A 22508-nucleotide genomic window follows, 5' to 3' on the forward strand; every position below is an offset into this window, starting at 1 on the left:
TCTATATGGACTTCAGTAAGGCGTTTGAAAAAGTTCCCCACGGGAAACTGATTAGTATAAATGATTTGGATGTGAGCATAATAGGTACACTTAGTAAGTTTGCAGATGACACCAAAATTAGAGGTGTAGTGGACAGCGAAGAAGGTTACCTCAGATTACAACGGGATCTTGATCAGATGGTCCAATGGGCTAAGAAGTGGCAGATGGAGTTTAATTTAGATAAATGTGAGGTGCTGCATTTTGGGAAAGCAAATCTACACTTAATGGTAAGGTCCTAGGGAGTATTGCTGAACAAAGAGACCTTGGAGTGCGGCTTCATAGCCCCTCATAGGGTTGCAAATAGATAGGATAGTGAAGAAGGCATTTGGTATGCTTTTATTGGTTAGAGTATTGAGTATAGGAGTTGGGAGGTCATGTTAGGGCTGTACAGGGCATTGGTTCGGCCACTGTTGGAATATTGCGTGCAATTCTGGTCTCCTTTCTATCAGAAAGTTGTGAAACTTGAACGGGTTCAGAAAAAGACTTACAAGGATGTTGCCAGGGTTGGAGGATTTGAGCTATAGGGAGAGATTGAATAGGCTAGGGCTGTTTTCCCTGGAGCATCAGAGGCTGAGGGGTGACCTAATAGAGTTTTATGAAATCATGAAGGGCATGGATAGGATAAATATACAAAGTCTTTTCTCTGGAGTGGGGGAGTCCAGAACCAGAGGGCATAGGATTAGGGTGAGAGGGGAAAGATATAAAAGAGACCTAAGGGGCAACTTTTTCACGCAGAAGGTGGTATGTGTATGGAATGAGCTGCCAGAGTAAGTGGTGAAGGCTAGTACAATTGCAACATTTAAAAGGCATCTGGATGGGTATATGAATAGGAAGAGTTTGGAGGGATACGGGCCAGGTGCTGGCAGATGGGACTAGATTGGCTTGGGATATCTGGTCAGCATGAGCGAGTTGGACCGAAGGGTCTGTTTCTGTGCTGTACATCTGTATGACTCTGTAACATGCCCATCACTGATATCAAGCTCAAAGGTCTGTAGTTCCCTGGTTTGTCCTTACCATCTTTCTTAAATAGTGGTACCATGTTAGTGAACCTCCAGTCTTCCGGCACCTCACCTGTGACCAACGATGATACAAATATCTCAGCAAGAGGCCCAGCAATCACTTCCCTAGCTTCTCACAGAGTTCTAGTGTACACTGATCAGGTCCTGGGTTTTATCCATCTTTATGCATTTTCAGACACCCAGCGCTTCCTCCTCTGTAATATGGACATTTTTCAAGATGTCACCATCTATTTCTCTACATTTTATATCTTCCATGTCCTTCTTCACAGTAATTACTGATGCAAAATACTTGTTTAGTATCTCCCTCATCTCCTGCGGCTCCACACAAAGGCCACCTTACTGATCTTTGAGGGGCCCTATTCTCTCCCTAGTTACCCTTTTGTCCTTAGTGTATTTTTAAAAACCCTTTGGATTCGCCTTCACTCTATTTGCCACAGCTATCTCATATCCCCTTTTCGCCCTTCTGATTTCTCTCTTAAGTATACTCCTACTGCCTTTATATTCTTCTCAGGATTCACTCGATCTCTCCTGTCTATACCTGGCATATGTTTCCTTCTTTTTATTGACCAAACCCTCAATTTCCCTAGTCATCCAGCATTCCCAACACCTAAGTGGCTTTCCTTTCACCCTAACAGGAATATACTGTCTCTGGACATTCATTATCTCATTTCTGAAGGCTTCCCATTTTCCAGCTGTCCCTTTACTGTGAATGTCTGCCCCCAGTTGGTTTTTGAAAGTTCTTCCCTAATACCATCAAAATTAGCCTTCCTCCAATTTAGAACTTCAACTTTTAGATCTGGTCTATCCTTTTCCATCACTATTTTAAAACTAATAGAATTATGGTCGCTGGCCCCAAAGTGCTCCCCACACTGACACCTCAGTCACCTACCCTGCCTTATTTCCCAAGAGTAAAGATAAGAGATCTCTCATTTAAGATGCAGATGAGGATATTTTTTCTCTCAGACAGCTATTTGACTTTGGATCTCTCTTTCACATTTCCATCAGAGGCTGGATTGTTGGCATATTCAAGGCTAGCTAGATGTTCGACCTATATTTGACTGATAAGGGAACCAAGTCTAGGGAAGCAGATGGTGTTAAGGCTGCAATCAGATCAACCATAGTTTTACTGAATTGAGAAACAGACTTGATAGATTTGAATGTCCAATTGCTCCAAAGTCTTCTGATCTTATATTTTTACATGAGTCGAACTACAAGCAAAAACAGGCAGACAGACAAAAAAGCAGCCAAACAATTTCTTGCCTCTTTCTAAGTCAAACACATATTATAAAAGATAATGATGTTTTTAAAGTAAGCAAGACCTCTTTAAGAGAAATAGATTGGGACGGTATGTAAAAGAAGAGAAATGGAGGGTTAGAGAGAAAAAGTATTTAGAGAGAGAGTTCAAAGAAAATGGCATAGACAAACTTTACCAGACACTACTGTTGTAGAATGTATAATAAATATCTGTGTTTTAATTAGCATTATAATGTTCTATGTTAGGACAAAGAGTTTTAACTGATGTAAGATGGAATCATTGTGTACAAAGAGTAAACATATGTAAAGCATTCTCTTTTGCATTTTAGTATGTTATGACCAGTACTTGCAGGGTTCTCCAATTTGTTGCAGTTCCAGACAAGATACCCCAAATTATCAAGCTTTGAGGTGAGGATCGATGAGCTTCTTTATTCAACCATCACCTTCAATTGGTGGTAATAAGTTAAATTTAAAAAGGATCCTTTCTCTTGTGGATGCCTGTCTTCCAGTCAGTCCCTCATTTTGTCTGCAGCCACAGGAAATCACTGTCCAGTTTGTTTTGATTTGCCTCTCTCCTATTGAAAGGTTGCAATGTGAAGTTCCCTTAGCCTTTTCATGTGTGATATTCCAGAGTTCCCCAGCAGACTGTCGCTACATTTGCTTCTGCAGTCAACCTTTGGCTTTACATCACCCTTTTAAAAAACACACAATGTAATTAAAAGTTCATTATGTCTCTGAGCACCTCAAAATTCTCACATTGTCATATTTGAGTAGTAACTGGTGGAATATTTAACTGCGGCCAAGAACACTTGGAGCAGCAAATATCAGCCACCATAGGTCATTGAAATATATAGTGCCATGATAACAGGTCAACAGGGAAAGGAATTCAGATCCACCAAGATCACTAGGAAATCAACCATTTGATTACAAAGCCTTTTTCAATATTGCTCACGAAACCTCTTCCTAAGAAAGTACAACTACCTCAATATGCAAGGAGATAGGGGAGAGTTGGTTAGGCATTTCCAGGATTGTTTTGAAGCGTATTCAGAGCAAGAATACTGTTTTAGATGCATTTACAACTGCAATTATTGCAAATTTTGAAGTCAGTCCATTCTTATGAACTTAACCAGTCACAATCATTTATCATGACATCAGGTAAGCCAACTTTCGTGACCATTGCTGTAGATACTTTAATCAATTTGTTCACATTATTTTGCTATTGGCAGGCGGAACTTGAACATAGATTATCCGACTTAGAGGTAGGAATGGTACCACATAGCCACAAGGCACTGTGACGTCTTTTCCTGTATATTTGTAGTAAATGAATAATTATGTTTTAATTGAGAGTTATCAGGCAAACAAAGAATGCTGATGTACATTAAAAGGAAGGATTTCCCATGATCAAATAGTGTAAAAATCCAAGTGGAATTTGCAGATGGCCATAATTATGCTCGTTAAGTGAATATATAGACAAATGTTTTAAGTAAATAACCCATCCATCACACTGATTGAGGAATGGTGGTTAACAAGTGAAAGCCTGACAAAGGTGCACAAAATTCACCTGAAGGATGCAGAACATACAAAATTCGTACATTAATCGACATGTGATGTTGATTGGATGTTAGTACTACTATTTCAGTTAACATCTTTTATCAAACATGCATTATTGAGCATGTGTACAGCAGCAGAAGGACCACCAATCCTCCTCGAACAATTTAAGTGATTAGAGATGAACAGCACAGAAACAGACCCTTCAGTCCAACCTGACCATGCTGATCAGATATCCCAACCCAATCTAGTCCCATCTGCCAGCACCTGGCCCATATTTCTCCAAACACTTCGTATTATCAAATACATATAGATTAGTTGCTGATTCATTACAGTTGGCTGTTACTGCAATTCTCAAAACATCTGGCAGTTCCTGGAGTTCATTAAAGTCCAGAGAGTGGTGTCTGTGCAAAAACTTTGTTCTGACTTTAATGGTTTTGCACAAACTTCTTTACATGAGAACAATGGTAGGAATTTCCCTTGGAATACACCATGACTGGGAGAATGAGCAGAGATGACATTGTTCAGAAGAAGCTTCTTTTGATGGATGGGAGAAGGGCTTTAAGTAGGAGTTCCTATTGAGGGTATTAAGGCAGTAGTCCTCCTAGCAAACATTAGGAAGGACACTCTCACTGTAGTAATGTCATCCTCAATGAATCAGATACTTGCTGCAATCAGAACTGCAATCTCATCGAAGGGTGAGGATAGCCCCATGAGTGACTATTCTCTGTTTTACAGCAGGCTGCAGTTTGAGAGATTTGCAATGCTGTAGATCTCTAAAACATCTGAATATATTCCATTCTCGCTTCTCACTTTGTGGGCAGCCCATGTCTAGTCTTAGATGTACAACAACCAAAAGGGAGTAAACTGACGTACAGCATTTCATGCAGGTCAATGTCCAAGCTACCTTCACTCTGAGTTGACAACAAACCAAAAGGTGATGAAGGCCATTCTTTGACAACATGACTCATGGCTCTGGTCCACAACTCAGATGACAGCATGCAAATAACAACAGCCATGCTGCTACAAGAAATATTAGAGAGCAGATCATGGCTGTGCTAAAACAATGTTTGCACTTTGCGGACCACATTAAATAAACATTGCAATGCCTGATAGAGTCCATATTAGGATTTGCAGTGGTCTGCTGCATGCCAAACAACCTTAACATTCTGAGGAAACAGTTCTTGCCATCAGGTTTATAGGAGTTGAGAGTGTGTTGCTGGAAAATCACAGTAGATCAGGCTGCATCTGAGGAGCAGGAAAATCGACGTTTCGGGCTGGAGCCCTTCATCAGGAATGAGGCTGGGAGCCTCAGGGATGGAGAGATAAATGGGAGGGGGGTGAGGCTGGAGAGAAAGTAGGTAAAAACAATGATTGCAGATGCTGGAAACCAGATTCTGGTTTAGTGGTGCTGGAAGAGCACAGCAGTTCAGGCAGCATCCGAGGAGCAGAAGGTAGCTGAGAGTGCAATAGGTGGATGGAGGTAGGGTTAAAAGTGATAGGCCAGAGAGGAGGGTGGAGCAGATAGGTAAGAAGGAAGATTGACAGGTGGAACAGGTCATGAGGGTGGTGCTGAGCTGAAAGGTTGGGACTGGGGTAAAGAGCGGGGAGAGGAAATGGGGAAACTGGTGAAAGTCCACATTGATGCCCTGGGGTTGAAGGGTCCCGAGGCGGCAGATGAGATGTTCTTCCTCCAGGCATCGGGTGGTGAGGGAGTGGCAGTGGAGGAGGCCCTCAGCGGAATGGGAGTGGGAGTTGAAATGTTCGGCCACAGAGCAGTGGTGCGGGTGTCCCGGAGATGTTCTCTGAAGCGTTCTGCAAGAAGGCGTGCAGTCTCCCCAATGTAGAGGAGACCACATCGGGAGCAACAGGTACAGTAAATGACATGTGTGGATGTACAGGTGAAACTTTGATGGATGTGGAAGGCTCCTTTGGGGTCCTGGACAGAGGTAAAGGGGGAGGTGTGGGCACAGCTTTTGCAATTCCTGCGGTAGCAGGGGAGGGTGCTTGGTAGAGGGCGTGGACCTGACCAGATAGTTGCGGAGGGAATGGTCTTTGCAGAAAGCAGATAAGGGTGGGAAGGGAAATATATCCCTAGTGGTGGGGTCCATTTGTAAGTGGCAGAAATGTCGGCAGATGATGCGATTTATGCAGAGGTTGGTGGGGTGGAAGGTGAGGACCAGAGGTTTTTTTTAGATTAGATTAGATACCCGACAGTGTGTAAACAGGCACTTCGGCCCAACAAGTCCACACCAACCCTCTGAAGAGCAACCCACCCACCCATTCCCCTACATTTACCCCTGACTAACGCACCTAACACTGCGGGTAAGTTAGCATGGCCAATTCATCTGACCTGCACATCTTTGGAGTGTGGGAGGAAACCCACACAGACACAGGGAGAATGTGCAAATTCCACACAGTTGCCCAAGGTGGGAATTGAACCTGGGTCCCTGGCATTGTGAGGCAGCAGTGCTAACCACTGAGCCACCGTGTCCTTGTTGCAGTTGGAGGGGTGGGGTTCAAGGGCAGGGGTGCGGGACATGGATAATATGTGTTGCAGGGCATCTTCAACAATGTGGGAGGGGAAATTTCGGTCTTTAAAGAAGGAGGTCATCTGATGTGTTCTGTGGTGGAACTGGTCCTCCTGGGAGCAGAGGCAGCAGAGGCAGAGAAATTGGGAATACGGGATAGCATTTTTGCAGGAGGTAGGGTGGGAGGAGGTATAATCCTGGTAGCTGTGGGAGTTGGTGGGTTTGTGAAAAAATGTCAGTATTGAGTCAGTCCTCGTGGTTGGAGATGGAAAGGGAGCCTGTCAATATCAAACTGATGGTGACCAGTGTGAGTGGGTAACAGTGTTTCCTCTTTATCACTGTTTTTTCTATCATTTCTTGCTCTTCCAGCACTTCTTGACCGGATCTCACTTCCTGGGTAGCTGAAAGGAGAAAAGCACAAAGGTGGGATTTGTTAGGGATTGAAGGGAACAGAATGTGGCGGTGATGGACTAACAGCTGCATGCTTACACAACCAAGAGCTATTAAATCAGAATAGATTGTAACATGAAGTGAAGTATTTATTTAGCCTTAAGGAGTTTTTTTATTACAGTGCCAGGGTAGAATTGTACTCATTTTGTGGGTTCGACCCACAGTTCACCATTATTCCTTGTGTCCATAGTTTAAAACTAAGCAGTTTATTTGCTTTTATATGCATTATCTCAGGAATTGGTTGTTCAGTCCATTGTCAGAAACATTGCAAAAGTACATCAAAGGCACAAATACCCTGTTTGCATTGCAAAAGAGTTACCAAGAATTACACACAAAAAACTAGGTAATGTGAGTAAAGACTGACAGAAGTAAGCCCAGTTAAGAGAGTGACTAATGAGAGGAGAAATTTATAACAGACCTGAACTCTGAAGTATAAAGTAGATCTGTCTGCTATATAATTTGAAATACAATATATATTACGACTTGGAATTTTATAGTGGACATTTGAAGCTAGAAGGAAAGAAATTGTAATCATTATTGTTGGGCTTTATTTTCAAATGTTACCATGACCTTTTAAGCAATACACCCAATAAATGGAGAAGGAACCAAAACCATGACAACTGCAAGAGAAATTGAAATTGATTTTACATTGTAAAATTGCAAGACTGAAGAAGTGCCATTCTCTGTAAAAGACTGAACAGCATATAATTCCACCAAACATAATAGAGAGCAGCATTATCCAGTGCTGCCATAAGCTTATACAATTCATTTCACCAACTAGTTTGAGAATGTAGTCACAGATCGTAAATGCACATTTTTTAAAAATGTAATCTTTAAGCTCCTTCAATTTAGCATTTTGCCATTCCTAAAACTGAAGACAGATATCAACTGAAATCATTCCCTAATTCTTTCATTACATTTCTTTATTTATTTCATTTGAGAACTGCCAATGAATGCTAACATGATGATTGATTCATAGATTTGATGCATGCTGTTAGTTTTCTTCAGTTTTCTGAATCAATTTATCTGAAGAACCATAATATAAATTTAGAGTTTTAGGAATTATAAATTGGATAAGGTCCACACACACAGGAATTGCCTGCTCACCTACATAATTATAGTTTGGTATTGTTGCATGGCTGCAAACCAGTGAAGGAAGCAGAGAATCAAGAAAAGCTAGGACAAGTTTCAACTAGCCATGAGCCATTTAACATTTAAAAAGAATGCTATAATTCATTACACTGAACCTTTGAAGTAAGAAAGACAAAGAAATGTCATCATAGGCTACAGTGTGTGCTCTAAAATTCTCTAATATATCACTGAAGGTCTTGGAATAAGAGAAAGATTCTCAATCCATTGGTGAGCAAGAAGCACTCCAGCCAAATTCTGAGAATGCAATGAGAGCAGATAATAGACCTGGAATAGTTCAATAATCTCACACATGGTCAAGAATAGTGAGTGTGCCACATTTTACCAATTGCATTACTAAACGCATATGCTGTTCAATACACCACACTCAAACCACCAATAATCTTCATCAATCATGATTCATAACACTCATAACTTCACCTCACCCTTACTTACTAACACTTAGCTGCTAGCCTTATAGGTGCATTCTCAGAGCTTATACACACTGCTCACTATTCAGGCATGTCAATCATATCAAATAAACATGTTGCACTACAGTCACTGATACACCTACCTCTTTGCTGTAGGTCGAAGTAAAACACAAATGAAGTCAGAAGCAGCTCGCCAGTGGTGTACGCCTGTGACAATCTCCTTGCACCCTCTCCAGTGCAATCATGTCCTTCCAATAGTGTGGGGACCAGAACTGCACACAGTTGGACAAGGCTTCCTTACTTCAATATTCTACAGCCCAACTATTGAAGGCAGGCATCCGTATGCTGCCTTCACCAACCTATCCACGTGTGGTGACACATTCAGGGATATATCAACTTGTGCGCCAAAGTCCATTTCTTCCTTAGTACTGTCTAAGGACATACCATTCATTGTGTACATCCTTCTCTTATTAGACCTCCCAAAATGCATCACCTCACACTTTTCAGATTAATTTCCATCTGCCATTGCCCTGGCCAATTTGCCAGCTGATCAATATCAGAATGTAGCCTGAGATCATCCTATCAACAACATCACCAATGTTTCTGCAAAATTACTAATTATATCTTCTACATTCGTGTATAAGATGTTAATGTACATAACAAACAGCAAGGGTACACTGCTGGTCACAGGCTTCTAATTACAAAATCATCCCTCCAGCATCATCCTTTGCCTTCTAATTGTAAACTAACTGCAAATGTGTTTGCAATGTAAGTCGCTGGCAAATATGCAGATACAAGTTACTCATGTCAACGTGCTGTAAAGCAATCAGTCCACCTCCTTGGCTGATCATTGCTAATAACCATAATAAGCAGCCTGGCTTTGTGTTTGCTGTATAAATCAAAGCCAGACAGAAGTATGTTAAGTCCAGTGTATCTGGCTGAAGGGACAACGCACTTAAAGTAAGGTGAGTTAAGACATGGTTGGAATGCTGTGACCTCCGGGTAGACTTAAAGTAAGTGTACACCAAGAGAGCAAATAAACAGCCCCGACCAGCAACCTAGTCCAATCTGTGAGCAGGTCCTCTCCCTACACCTGAAGTGTCCTAACAGCAACATTGCAATGGGAGGTTCTGGTGCACTACAAAGTGCAGCATTAAATATAGAATCATCCTGTAAGTTAATTGGGAGTGTACCACAAGGATGAAGAGGCCGGTAGCTGTTGGATGCTAGTATCCATGATTGTGGGTTACTTGTGGTCACTACTCATGGAGAATGCCCTAAGATGTCCATGATGGAAGCCTAGAGGATCAAGTAACAAGCTAAACTCTCCAGTTACCCACTCTGACTTTTGTGTTGGGCCTTCTTGGTGTCTAGCTTCTATATAGCTGATGGTAGAAGAGGAGAGTGCATATTAATAAGGCAAAATTAGGTAATAATGAATGATGATAAAAGATCATCTCCATAAATAGGCTTGCTCACTAGTGAAAGTTTTATCTCAGCATCCAGAACTTTGTATAATATTGCTAATTGTCAGTTTCAACATCAAGAAAGGCCTCGCTTGACAGCTTGTGATTCTCCCAAGTTTCTCACCATTGCTCCCATCTCAGAGCCAAGAAAGATTTCACTCTCAGTGATAATACACATTCTTAAAACTTACTGAAAAATGATAAAACCAACTTGGGATTCAAACTGTAAATATCAACCACAAGAGTGTGGTGCTGGAAAAGCACAGCAGGTCAAGCAACATCTGAGGAGCAGGAGAATTGACATTTCAGGCATGATTTCTTATACGTTTGCTGCTCTTATCTCAATTTTTGAAATCACTGGAGAAAAATCTAGTATTAAAGATAATTGCAGGCAAAATGGAACAGTCTTTCCCTAAATTAATAGTTCTTTGCTCATCCGAAAAGAGTGATTTTGTACGTGAAAAACAAAATAACACTTTATGAATGGATAAAAGCAAATTACTGCGGATGCTGGAATCTGAAACCAAAAAAGAGAAAATGCTGGAAAATCTCAGCAAGTCTGACAGCATCTGTAGGGAGAGAAAAGAGCTGATGTTTCGAGTCTAATTGACCCTTTATCAAAGCTACAAAAAGGAGAAATAGGGAGGTATTTGTACTAGGCTGAGAGAAGGTGAGTCATGGCTTCAGAAGCAAAGGTAGCAATAAATTCTCCAGATGAGAAGGGAAGAACACATGCCAATTACAGTCTTATCATCCTCCCCAACTAATTAAACTTATTGTGTTCTGCCATGACAGGATAGATTAAAATCTATGCCACTACCTTTGCAAAGTATATCCTTGGAGATTTTGTAATGCAGATTCAACTGAAAAGCTTCATGTTTCATGTCTCTCAGAAAGAGGGAATGTTTCATGTCATGAAGTTGACTTTCATGTCTGGAACATTTTAGTTGGCATGTATCTATTCTACCCAGGCAATACAGTCACCTGAGGATCTGTGTCATTTCTATGGCCAGGCTGAATTTGATAGGACTTGAAAAGCTGTGGTTGTTTACTCACATTCCTACAAAAACGTGCAGATTGAGAGGGCAAGAAATCTGGTTTGGCAGCCATTTTGAAAGACAACCTACAGCTCCTTAAGGGAAATTGTATCTTTCCATACAGGAGTGTTTTTTGGAAACAACATGCAAGTGCAGTGATTGTAATGTGATCAGCCAGGTGGACCTCCATAGAGTACGAGTTCCCTGAATGGAAAGTGTCAGACATCCTGTTCACTTTGACAGCTGACTCAGAGAGCTGGATCAGTGTTGGGGAGTCTTCATGTATCAATAAAGGGTGACTCAATGATGGGATACTAGCCTCTATCAAGTTATTTCATAAGGCCTTCAAATTTTCTCTCTGGTGGTGATTTTTATTGTGTACGTTAGCAGCAGAAAAGTGGCCCTTTCTCCCATCCGTGAGCGATGCATGCCTATTCAAAGTTCAGCTGCAGTAATATACGAACGGTGTGGAGATGCTGGTGTCAGACTGGGGTGACCAAAATTAAAAATCACACAGTACCAGGTTATAGTCCAATAGATTTATTTGGAAGTACAAGCTTTCTGAGAGCTGCTCCTTCGTTGGTAATATATGAAAGCAAGTCAGTTCCAGCAGCTTTGTTTCCAACACCAGCTGAAGTACAACAAAGATACATAATCACCAGGACTGTGTTATGTAGAGCCTTGGTGACATCACTTCTGGAGTATTTTGTGCCATTTTGGATTTATTTACAAAAAGAATGCCTTCCTATAGAAGGAGGGCAACAAAAAATTTACTGAATTAATTCCTAGGATGGAGGAATTACATTATAAGGAAAGATTAATAGATTGGGATATTATTCTCTGGGGTTTGGAAGAATGAGAGGTGATCTCATTGAAGCATACAAAATTCTTTCAGAGCTTGTGAAGGAGATGCAATATGGATATTTCCCTGTATATTCCTATGAAGCTGAGGGGATTTGGAGGGTAGGAGGCAGGGGAGAGCTGTCTGGAGTCAGGGAACTCAGTTTAGGAGTAAGGTGCAGACAATTTCGGATTGAGATGAGGATGAAATTTTTCACTCCTATGTCTTATATTCTAAAGTCAGACACCCTTCTGTGTATTTCAGTGTTTGAGCACCCTGCATTATCCCAAAGATCTTCACAGATCATCGTCAATTTTTGTCCAACACACTGTCTGAAATTATTGAATTCGTTTATATGTTAAAGGCACTGCATATATAATTATTTTTATTTGCTATTATTTTGTTATTATCATTTAGGCCCAACATTATCAGTCCTTCCTTTCCTCTTTGACTCCCCACACATAATTCTCTCCTGCTGTTGCTTTCTGCTTGTAGTCAGACTCTTAACATTTGCTGCTGCCCTCACCCTGACTTTATCCTTTTGGATGAATGTGTAGTTATATCGCCTCATCATACACACAGTGCTAATGTATCTCAAACATGTTGAGAACCCTTCAACAGAGCACATTCATTCTTACTGCAAGAGAAGCACTCATATCTGTACCTTACCTTTAAGTAAGTTCACTTTTCAGCTCTCCATGTGTTGTATACAATGTTATGACTGTCGGAAATTACTCTGTCATGAGTTTGCAAACTGCAAACACAGACATCAGTTGCTTTGCTGTAATTTCTACTTCATAACTTTGAGTGTGTTTTAAATGTTTTAAACTAATCAATAGAGTTAATCAATCTTTGATGAGCCATCCATTATCAGACCATTAATACCTACATGAAACGGTGAAAAGCAGTGAAAACATTGTGCTATTGAGGCCTATCATGCTTGAACAGTCATAAAGTAACTTAATATACAGGTGAAATACATGGCAAACTGTCCAAAACCATACTAAAGCATCTGAGATAACTCTTGTTGTCTTTATTTGTTACAGAGACGGTAGTCAATGTACGGTGACAGCACACTGGCAAGTAGACACATCCCCATTGAGACGCTAGTTAAACGCAATTGATAAAGCAAAGTGGTCAAGGTGTGTGCCCAATCAATAGCAAGCAAAGGAAGGTCAACTGCATTTTGTCAGAATATCCACAAAATTCCCTATTTTAAATTGGAACACATAACAGAATTTAAAATCTTTAAATAGCAGCTAGAGATAAGGTTTGTAGATTCATTTCTAAATTATTGAGAATCCGTTGGAGGCATTAGATACTCTGCAAAGGCTATGGGCCCTGAGAACATTACAGCAATGGTACTGAAGAGTTGAGCTCCAGCCACTCCTCTCGTCAAACTCTTCCAGCACACTTTCACTACTGGCATCTACCTGACAATGTGGAAAATTGCCTAGGTATTTGAGATTTTGCAGAAGATCTGTACGTTCAGGTTGTGGATCAGGTTGTAAGTCTGCTTACTGAGCTGGTGGATTTGTTCTTAGATGTTTCATCACCATGCTTGGTAACATCATAAATGAGCCACCAGTGAAGGGTTGGTGTTCTGTCCAACTTGCTATTTATCAGTGTTGATTTGTTCTGGTAAGTGATATCACTTCTGGTTGTGTTTCTGAGAGGTTGGTTAATGGGGTCCAGATCTATATAGAGTTACAGAGTCATAGAGATGTACAGCATGGAAACAGACCCTTCGGTCCAACTCGTCCATGCTAACCAGATATCCCCAACCCAATCTCGTCCCACCTGCCAGCACCTGACCCATATCCCTCCAAACCCTTCCTATTCATATACCCATCCAGATGACTTTTAAATGTTGCAATTGTACCAGCCTCCACCACTTTGTCTGGCAGCTCATTCCATACATGTACCACCCTCTGAGTGAAACATTTGCCCCTTAGGTCTCTTTTATATCTTCCCCTCTCGACTTAAACCTATGCCCTCTAGTTCTGGACTCCCCCAACCCAGGGAAAAGACTTTGTTTATTTATCCTATCCATGCCCCTTATGATCTTGTAAACCTCTATAAGGTCACCCTTCAGCCTCCAACACTCCAGGGAAAACAGCACTAGCTTACTCAACCTCTCCCTATAGCCAAAATCCTCCAAGCCTGGCAACATCCTTATAAATCTTTTCTGAACCCTTTCAAGTTTCACAACATCTTTCTGATAGGAAGGAGACCAGAATTGCACACAATATTCCAACAGTGGCCTAACCAATGTCCTGTACAGCCACAACATAATCTCCTAACATTCTGACCAATAAAGGAAAGCATACCAAATGTCTTCTTCACTATCCTATCTACCTGCGACTCCACTTTCAAGGAGCTATGAACCTGCATTCCAAGGTCTCTTTGTTCAGCAACACTCCCTAGGACCTTACCATTCAATGTATAAGTCCTGCTAAGATTTTCTTTCCCAAAATGCAGCACCTTACATTAATCTAAATTAAACTCCATCTGCCACTTCTCAGCCCATTGGCCTATCTGATCAAGATCCCATTGTAACCTAAGGTAACCTTCTTCACTGTCCATTACACCTCCAATTTTGGTGTCATGTGCAAACTGACTAACTATACCTCTTATAGTCACATCCAAATCATTTATATAAAGGACGAAAACTAGTGGACCCAGCACTGATCCTTGTGGCACTCTACTGGTCACTGGCCTCCAGTCTGAAAAACAACCCTCCACCACCACCCTCTGTCTTCTACCTTTGAGCCAGTTCTGTATCCAAATCGCGAGTTCTCCCTATATTCCATGAGATCTAACCTTGTTCACCAGTCTCCCATGGGGAACCTTGTTGAACACTTTACTGAAGTCCATATAGGTCACATCTATCGCTCTGCCCTCATTAATCATCTTTATTACTTCTTCAAAAAACTCAATCAAGTTTGTGAGACATGATTTCCCATACATAAAGCCATGTTGACTGTCCTTAATCAGTCCTTGCCTTTCCAAATACATGTACATCCTGTCCATCAGGATTCCCTGTTTGTTAATGGAGTTCCAGTTTGAATGTCAGGCCTCGAGGAATTCCTGTGCGTGTCTGTATTTAGCCTGTCTCAGGATGGACAAACGGTCAGGAAGCTAGCCACCAGGATAGATGAGCACCAAATAGCCACCAAAAGATATGACTAACTATCACTGATATCCATACACACAGAGAAAGAGGGACACCAATTTGACTGGGACAACACATCCATCCTGGGACAAGCTAAACAAAGACACGCACAGGAATTCGTAGAAGCCTGGCGTTCAAACTGGAACTCCATTAACAAACATAAGATTTCGACCCCATTTACCAACCTTCCAGAAACCCAACTTGAAGTGATATCACCTACCACAACAAACCGTGTCAGATTAACAGCAATTGGGAAAGAATACCAATGCTTCACCAGAAGCTGACTAATGATGTTACCTAGCATGGTGACGAAATGTGTAAGAAAAAATTGCCCAGGAATGTCCTGTACAAAAAAAGCAGGAAATTACCACCCCAGCATTCTACCCTTGATTATGAGTTAAGCGATGGAAAAGTGTCATTAAAAGTGGCATCAAGCAGCACCTGTTCAGCAATAGCCTGTTCAGTGATGCTCAGGTTGGATTCTGCCAGAGCCACTCAGCTCATGACCTCATTACTGTCCTGATTCAAACATGGACAAAAGAGGTGAATACGAGAGGTGAAACAAGAATGGCAGCTCTTGACATCAAGGCTACATTCGTAAATGTGTTTTATGCAAAAAGAACAAGCCATGAAGATTTGCTTGGCAACTGGGAACAAAGATCTACACTAACTTAATATCAGGATTAATAGCCAAAGAGCTACAACCTCCCCAAAAAATACAGAACATATTAGAAGGCCAATTCAGAATGATTATATCAATTCTTATGGAAGCTTTCTAGAAAGATATGCTAATGAACTGAAATATTATAATGTTGAAGAGTTACTGAAGTATGGACTTAACTATGAAACAATCCTCACAGCTTAAAGGTTCTTTTATGATGCTGGACACAATCACTATAACACCTATAGTATCAGGAAATGTAAAAGGTTTTATCTTCTGCATGTACCAATTAAATGCCTCACTTTCAATCAATTTTGCTGGGCCACTGGTACAGGCAATGCACTAGAACAAAGGCAAATACAGCTAGAAAGATCCATGCATCAACCCAATGTACTACACACTAGAAGTACCATTAACTTTTAACAAAGACCATGTGATATCCCAATAGGGGTATATACATCAAGTGATCAACAAACCAGAATCAGAAAATGTATATGACAAGATTAAAAATGGTGAACACATGTTTTACACTGTCAATCTCATTTTAAAAATTATCATCAAATCGTATAAAGTGTTAAAAATTTCAGGTTATCTTTCTTCAGAAAACTGGTGACTTCTTGTAATGGGCTAAGATTGTCCAGGGGCAAGTGTCAAAATACTTCCCCTGAAAATTTTAAAAACCACATATTTATAGACAAGGGAAAGCCATTGTGAAAGCTATCAATGTAAAATGTTCAGTTTACTATGGTTCACCAATTCCACATGTGGGATTAATAATGATCAAGTGTAAATACAAACAATCCACCTTAAATTGTGGACACTGCTCTCCCAGACAATGCAAATATACCAGTGTGCTGTGACATTTCGCTAATCACAATCTATAGAATCAGTCAAACTTTGAAGGTACAGCAGAAACTGGAGCAGAATATTCAGAAGGAACTGTCCTTGAAGAGCCTGTAAATTAATAGAGCTGGGTGAGAAGGAGGTAATATGTTGGAGCAACAGAAGGCTACAACATTGATAAGATTCAAAGAATCTACAATGTAAAACTTGAAGCTTCAAAGTGAGCTTGCTGAAGGAACAAATGGTAAATACCAAGAAAATCTGAACCACTCGAAATAGCTTGATGAATGAAATCAAATTAGTGGCTTGACAACACAAGCAGGAATGACAAACAATATCACTAATGACTGTAGAAATCAACAGCAGCACCAAAGTCATCATCACAAGATCTGGATATATCCGCAAAGTACTATTGGAACTATCTGGTTCACTAGTTCTTGTAAATAGAGTAGTGCAAGAAAAGCACAGCAAGTCAGGCAGCATTTGAGGAGCAGGAAAATTGATGTTCCAGACAAAAGCCTTTCATCAGGAACATTCCTGATGAAGGGTTTTTGCCCGAAACCTCAATTTTCCTGTTCCTCAGATGCTGCCTGACCTGCTGCACTATTCTAATCCTGACTCAAATCTCCAGCATCTGCAGAACCCACTTTCATCTAGTTCTTGTAAATAGTTAACTATCATTTTGGAAAGGAGAGAAATACTTTAGTTTATCTTGAAGAGAGTTCAACTTTAAGGACTCCATGTGCTGTGTGTATACAATGATGTAACTCTGCCCGCCAAACAGTCTGCTATGAGTTTGGAAGTTATACACACAGAAACCAGTTGCTTTGCACTTCATATTTATGATGTGTTTACCATTCTTTTCATAAAGGAACCCATCATTAATTAATCCATGATGAGTAATTGATTATTAGGTCATTATCATTAACATGACAGAAGTTAGGCACACAACGGAGGGGCGAATACAAAAACAAAGGGGGGTCCTGTTTCAATGAGTAGTCGACACTGTGTGTGTGTGTGTGTGTGTGTGTGAGCGAGAGAGAGAATGGACCCTTGAAGATATTTAGGTCTGATGCCACCTACTGCACTTAGTTGTATATCTTCCCTTACTTTTCTATTTCTTCTCAACTCCCTTAACTCACTCACACACTCATGTGCCCTAGCAAAACTATAGTTAATGGGAATCTGGAGAAAATTCTCCATTCATTGGAGTCATAGCTGGCACAATGAAAGATGATTGTGTTTGGTGAAGATCAGTGATCTCAGCTCCACAACATCACAATGGGAGTTCCTCAGAGGAGTATCTTTAGACTAACCATCTTCAACTGCTTCATCCATTACATCAATGATACTCATGCCATACAAGTGCTAAGCAATAACCTTCTCCAACAAGAGAGAATCCAACCATCACCCTTGACATTCAATGGCATTACTATCATATCAACATCCTGGAAATTCCCACTGGTCAGAAGTACCAGACATATAAATACTGTGGTTATAAAAGCAGGTGAGAGGCTGGGAACTCTGAAGTGAGTAACTCACCCCTGCCTCTTTGAAGCCTGTTTACCATCTACAAGGCACAAGCCAGAACTGCAATAGAATACTCTCCACTTTCCTGGATGATGTAGCTCCAACAAAACTCAAGAAATTGAACAACCTCCAATATGAAAAGCAACCCACTTGATTGGTAACCCATCCATGATCTTCAGTATGCCCTCTCCTTCAGCACCAATAATAGCAGCTGCAGTACATATCATCTAGAAGATGCCATTCACAGTTCTCATTTAATAGCACCATCCAAAACTATGACCTTTACCACAAGGAACGAACAGTTGCAGCAGGTACCTGAGGGGGCAACACCATCAAGTTCCCAAGCCACACGCCATCCTCACTTGGAACTGCATAATCATTTATTCTCTGTTTCTGGATTAAAATACTGGAACACCCTCTCTAAAAACAATGTCAATGTCCCTATCCATCCATGCAACAATACAAGGATACAGCTCACCACCACCTTCTCAGGGGCAACTATTGAGGAATAGTGAATGCTGGCCCAACTAAACACGGGACAAATTCTATGAAAATTTTTTTTTTAAAAATCAATTACTGCAGAAAAGAGACACCTAACTTAATATCCTTGAACTGAAAGACAATTTTTGAATATTTTAAGGCTTGTTAATGAAAGAATTCCAGGAGCAGAGTGACATTTTATTGGTTTACCATTTGGTACTGAGGCTCCTGCACTGTTCACATTTCCTCAAATAGTCTGTCAGCCACATTCACTACTAAAAGGGCCCAACTCCACTACAGTTGCAGGATGGATTCAGATTTAAAATGCTCTCCCTACACTAGAACTGGGAAGCATTTTGAGCAGCTCTGTGCACTCTTACCCCATGCCAGTGGAAATTGCCAAAAATGGAAATCGGCTAATCCATGTCCACCCTATATTTTTAAAGGGCTCCCAAGTCATCTCATTTCAGTAAACATTTGGGCCTTTTAAGGTATGCTATTGTAGTGGTGGGAATGGCACCACCAAATGTTTCTATGGGTGGTATTTTGTGGAGACAACAGGTGTTTCAGCCACAGGCTGGAAAGTGGGGTGACCCCTGCACTACTTCTTTTCGAGATGGCCATCTTCATTTTGTGCCACTCAAGCACTTTATAGACCATTACAAGCTTCCTCCAAGTTGGAAGTCCTGCCTGTCAAGAGCTACCAGCCAATCAGAGACTCGAACTCTTCAGCATTCAGCAACACCAATGGAGAGACAGGGACTGCTGACACTATGACACATGCCCAGGGCACAAGATAAAGGGAGAATCCAGGCACAAGGGTGATGGCATGGTAAGAGCTGCAAGGGAGGGGAGTAGTCACCAGAAAGAGCATGGGTGGTTTCAATTCGCTCCTACCATCCCAAAACCAGATCTCTCAGTCAGGAACTCAGTGTCTTTGAATGAAGGATGCAGGCCCAGGATCCAGCAATGAAACACTGCAGGGTTTCATTGTTGTGCTTTTCACATGGTCACCCCCAGCAGTGGCAGGGTAGGCCAATTGCTAGCGGGGTAGGAAGACTGTCCATGGGCTCTTTCTCCAAGTATTTAATCATATGGAGATGAGAATGTGACATGACCACAGTCTGTGAACCTGTCACCCTAATAACAACAATACATAACCGTTTGGATTGCATATGGAAAGAGTGACACACTAAGTGGGAATGTAAATGGAAGGAGCAGGACTACAAATTACACTGACCTGGTGATGCATATAGCAAACAGGCTCTCCGTTAAATAATTCAATGCTTGAAATAATTATGCTGTTTCACTGAGGATTTGTGATAGAATGAAACAATTTATCACCAGCAAAAAAATTCACATTTACGATCTTTTATAGGTCATGGACTGTACAATGCCATTGATTGGGGAGCACCAGGCTGAAGACAGAGAGCTTCTAACTGAATTAGTTTTAGCCAAAATGAACAAACTGATACCAAGGACACCAATTCCCTCACCTCAGAGGCCTGCTGCTACACAACAACCACAGGCAAGCCAAACAAGGAAAAAATATTAATGTATCTAATGTGCTTACCTTTTATATTTAAAGTGCTAAACGTGGTGATCTAAATCATTCAGAAATACTTATTAATTTTGAGGTAACATGTTTATGTTACACAGTGAGACTTCAGTAATTTTTGCATTGCAGTGTGATCTAACTCCAATTTACTGTCATTATAAAGCAATCAGATACAATATTACTTTAGTGAAACAATTGGTTTAATCCTTATATTCCCTTTGATCATTTGCTTAAAGGTATGGAATATAGAAATAGAATTCCTCATAACATTATTACAGTATGTACAGCAACAGTTAAATTTCATGTTAGTATCCCAGTTATGGAAAGACTCCAGTCTTCCGAGAAGTGGCAATCATTGGATTGTTGGTCTACTTGAAAATTCCCCTCATTCAGAACTGCTCTGCATTTCTTTGGGACCTTCCGCCTGGCTTCCAGAAATGCGCAGCAGAGTGTTCCTTCAAGAAAGCACTGAATTGGAGTAAAGCTATCACATGGTAAGTTTAAATGTGCAGTTTCCAAAGTAAAGAATGGATGAATGACTGAATAGTGCATGCATACAGTCAGTAGATATGTGGGTGAGGTAATTAGTGAGTACATAGGTGGATGTTGGGTGAGATGAGTAGCTATGAAGGATAATGAACTGAGTAGGATGAGTGAGGTAACTGGGTAAGTGTGAGTTTGGAGCTAAGGTGGATTGGTGAATGGGTTGGGAAGGGTTTAAGCAGATGAGGTGTATGGGCAGGTGGAATGGTTAGGTGGGTATATTGGTAGGTCAGTTTACTAAATGGGTGGATGGATAGATGGGTGAGGTTGATAGGTGGGTAGATGGATAGGTGGGTGAATTGGATAACTTAGTTGGGAAGTGGATAGATGGGTCATGCAGTAGTCAGGTCTTGTTGGCTGGTCAGGTCTAGTGTGGGATGTATTTGGATTAGGGTGAGATAGTCTGATCTAATCTGGTTGAGTGACTGGGCCTGGTTGGTGGAGTAGAGGTGGTTGGGACTAGTCATAGGTTGTGAAGGAGGGTAGGAGGTGGGGTTTGTTATTCAAAGGGAGCAGGTGAGGCGTTGGGACATAACCAGGGATTCAGTGTGAGTGATTTGAGGTGTCAGCTCTGCAGTTACCCAGGTGTTGGAGTAGGTATTAATCTATGAATTCCTGGGTAACTCCAAGTAAGTGTATCAGAACTGGCTGAAGTCTCAGATTCTAGTTCAGAGTTGGAGTGGTTCAAAAAAAATCTCAGGAGTAGGACATTGCCTATCTGAGGTTCAGACTTCCTGGACAACACCTGCCTACAAAGATTGATGCATCAGGACCTCCATAAGGTTCTGAACTGTGATTGTAAATCTGAAGAGGAGAGTTGTATTCATTCAAAAAATTGGAAGATATGGCCCAAATTTTCTTCCACAGTGCCATGCTGACGTAGGTCAGCAACATTGCTCATTTCAACGAAATTCTAACATTATCACTTTAAGTACTGCCAACAGTAGCATCTCCTAATAACTGTCATCAGCAGCAATATATTAGCATTGAAATTAGAAGCTTACCTAAGATCTACCCTCGTATCTCTATTCATTTCATGATGTGGCATAAATGTTCCTTTGTTACAGTCACCTGATAACCCATGTGGCCCAGGATAGCCCCACTTGTTCTTATGTATGATTTAACAGGTCTTTATAGTGATAGGGATGAGTAAGTGAATTAAAACAATGATATTCATACCAAAATAAACCTAATATTTGGAAACCGTATCTGCCAAGGTGAATTGTTTACATTTTTTTTAAAATCCAAGTTTTGAGTAATTATTTTGAACTTACTACTTAATTAGTTCAATACTGTAATCACAAACAAGCCACTCTTGTATGAAGTATTTCATTCAAAACCAATAGGTGGATCGTGATCACATTCAGCAGTTCCTACTGGTGTCATTTAAGAACTTTTTGGAACAATGCTACTGATGCAAATAGATTACATCTAAATACTAGTCTTAATTTGGATTTGATGTTTTCTTTTGCAGGGTGGAAGTTTGAAGGAGGCACAGGCACAGCCAGGCTCATTCCCTCAGCAGCGACCACCACCACAAGGTTGTTTACAGTATATTCTCGACTGTAATGGCGTTGCAGTAGGACCAAAACAAGTCCAGGCTTCCTAAAAAAAAGATAAAAGGATGGAGATTTTTAGCTAAAACTGAAAAGTTTTCTTGGCAATTTTTGGCAGTGTTTCAGTGCTGACCTGGACTGTGTTTTTCTATGCAGTGTCAATTGTACTGTCTTATGTTTATTTGTCAATGTTTGTGCTCGTAATTGATGGCCATGTTTTACTGTACACTTTGTGACCTTGGGACTGCAGTTTAAGCCACAGTGTTGTAAACGTTACACACAACTGTGCCTCTACAGAGTCCAGTGCTGCTGTACTTCATTCAATAGTTAGATATGGTGTTTCAAAAGTATTTTATGTTGTGAGGTGAATGGTTCCAGGAGTTAATCCTTTGCTTTTACCACATGCTACTAGTTGTTC

The 22508-nt window shown here is 40.8% G+C and overlaps 1 protein-coding gene across 1 annotated transcript in view; it reads left to right on the forward strand.

The window, feature by feature from the left end:
* syn2b (synapsin IIb) overlaps window positions 1-22143 on the forward strand; it is a 392491-nt gene extending 370348 nt beyond the window's left edge. Inside the window, exons 10-11 of the mRNA XM_060835534.1 lie at window positions 19812-19961; window positions 22009-22143. Of these exons, the coding sequence (XP_060691517.1) occupies window positions 19812-19961; window positions 22009-22143 (285 nt within the window). The remainder of the gene's footprint in view (window positions 1-19811; window positions 19962-22008) is intronic.
* The last annotated feature ends 365 nt before the right edge of the window (window positions 22144-22508 follow it).

Source organism: Hemiscyllium ocellatum, chromosome 14 (genome assembly GCF_020745735.1).
Source record: "Hemiscyllium ocellatum isolate sHemOce1 chromosome 14, sHemOce1.pat.X.cur, whole genome shotgun sequence".
NCBI lineage: Eukaryota > Metazoa > Chordata > Chondrichthyes > Orectolobiformes > Hemiscylliidae > Hemiscyllium > Hemiscyllium ocellatum.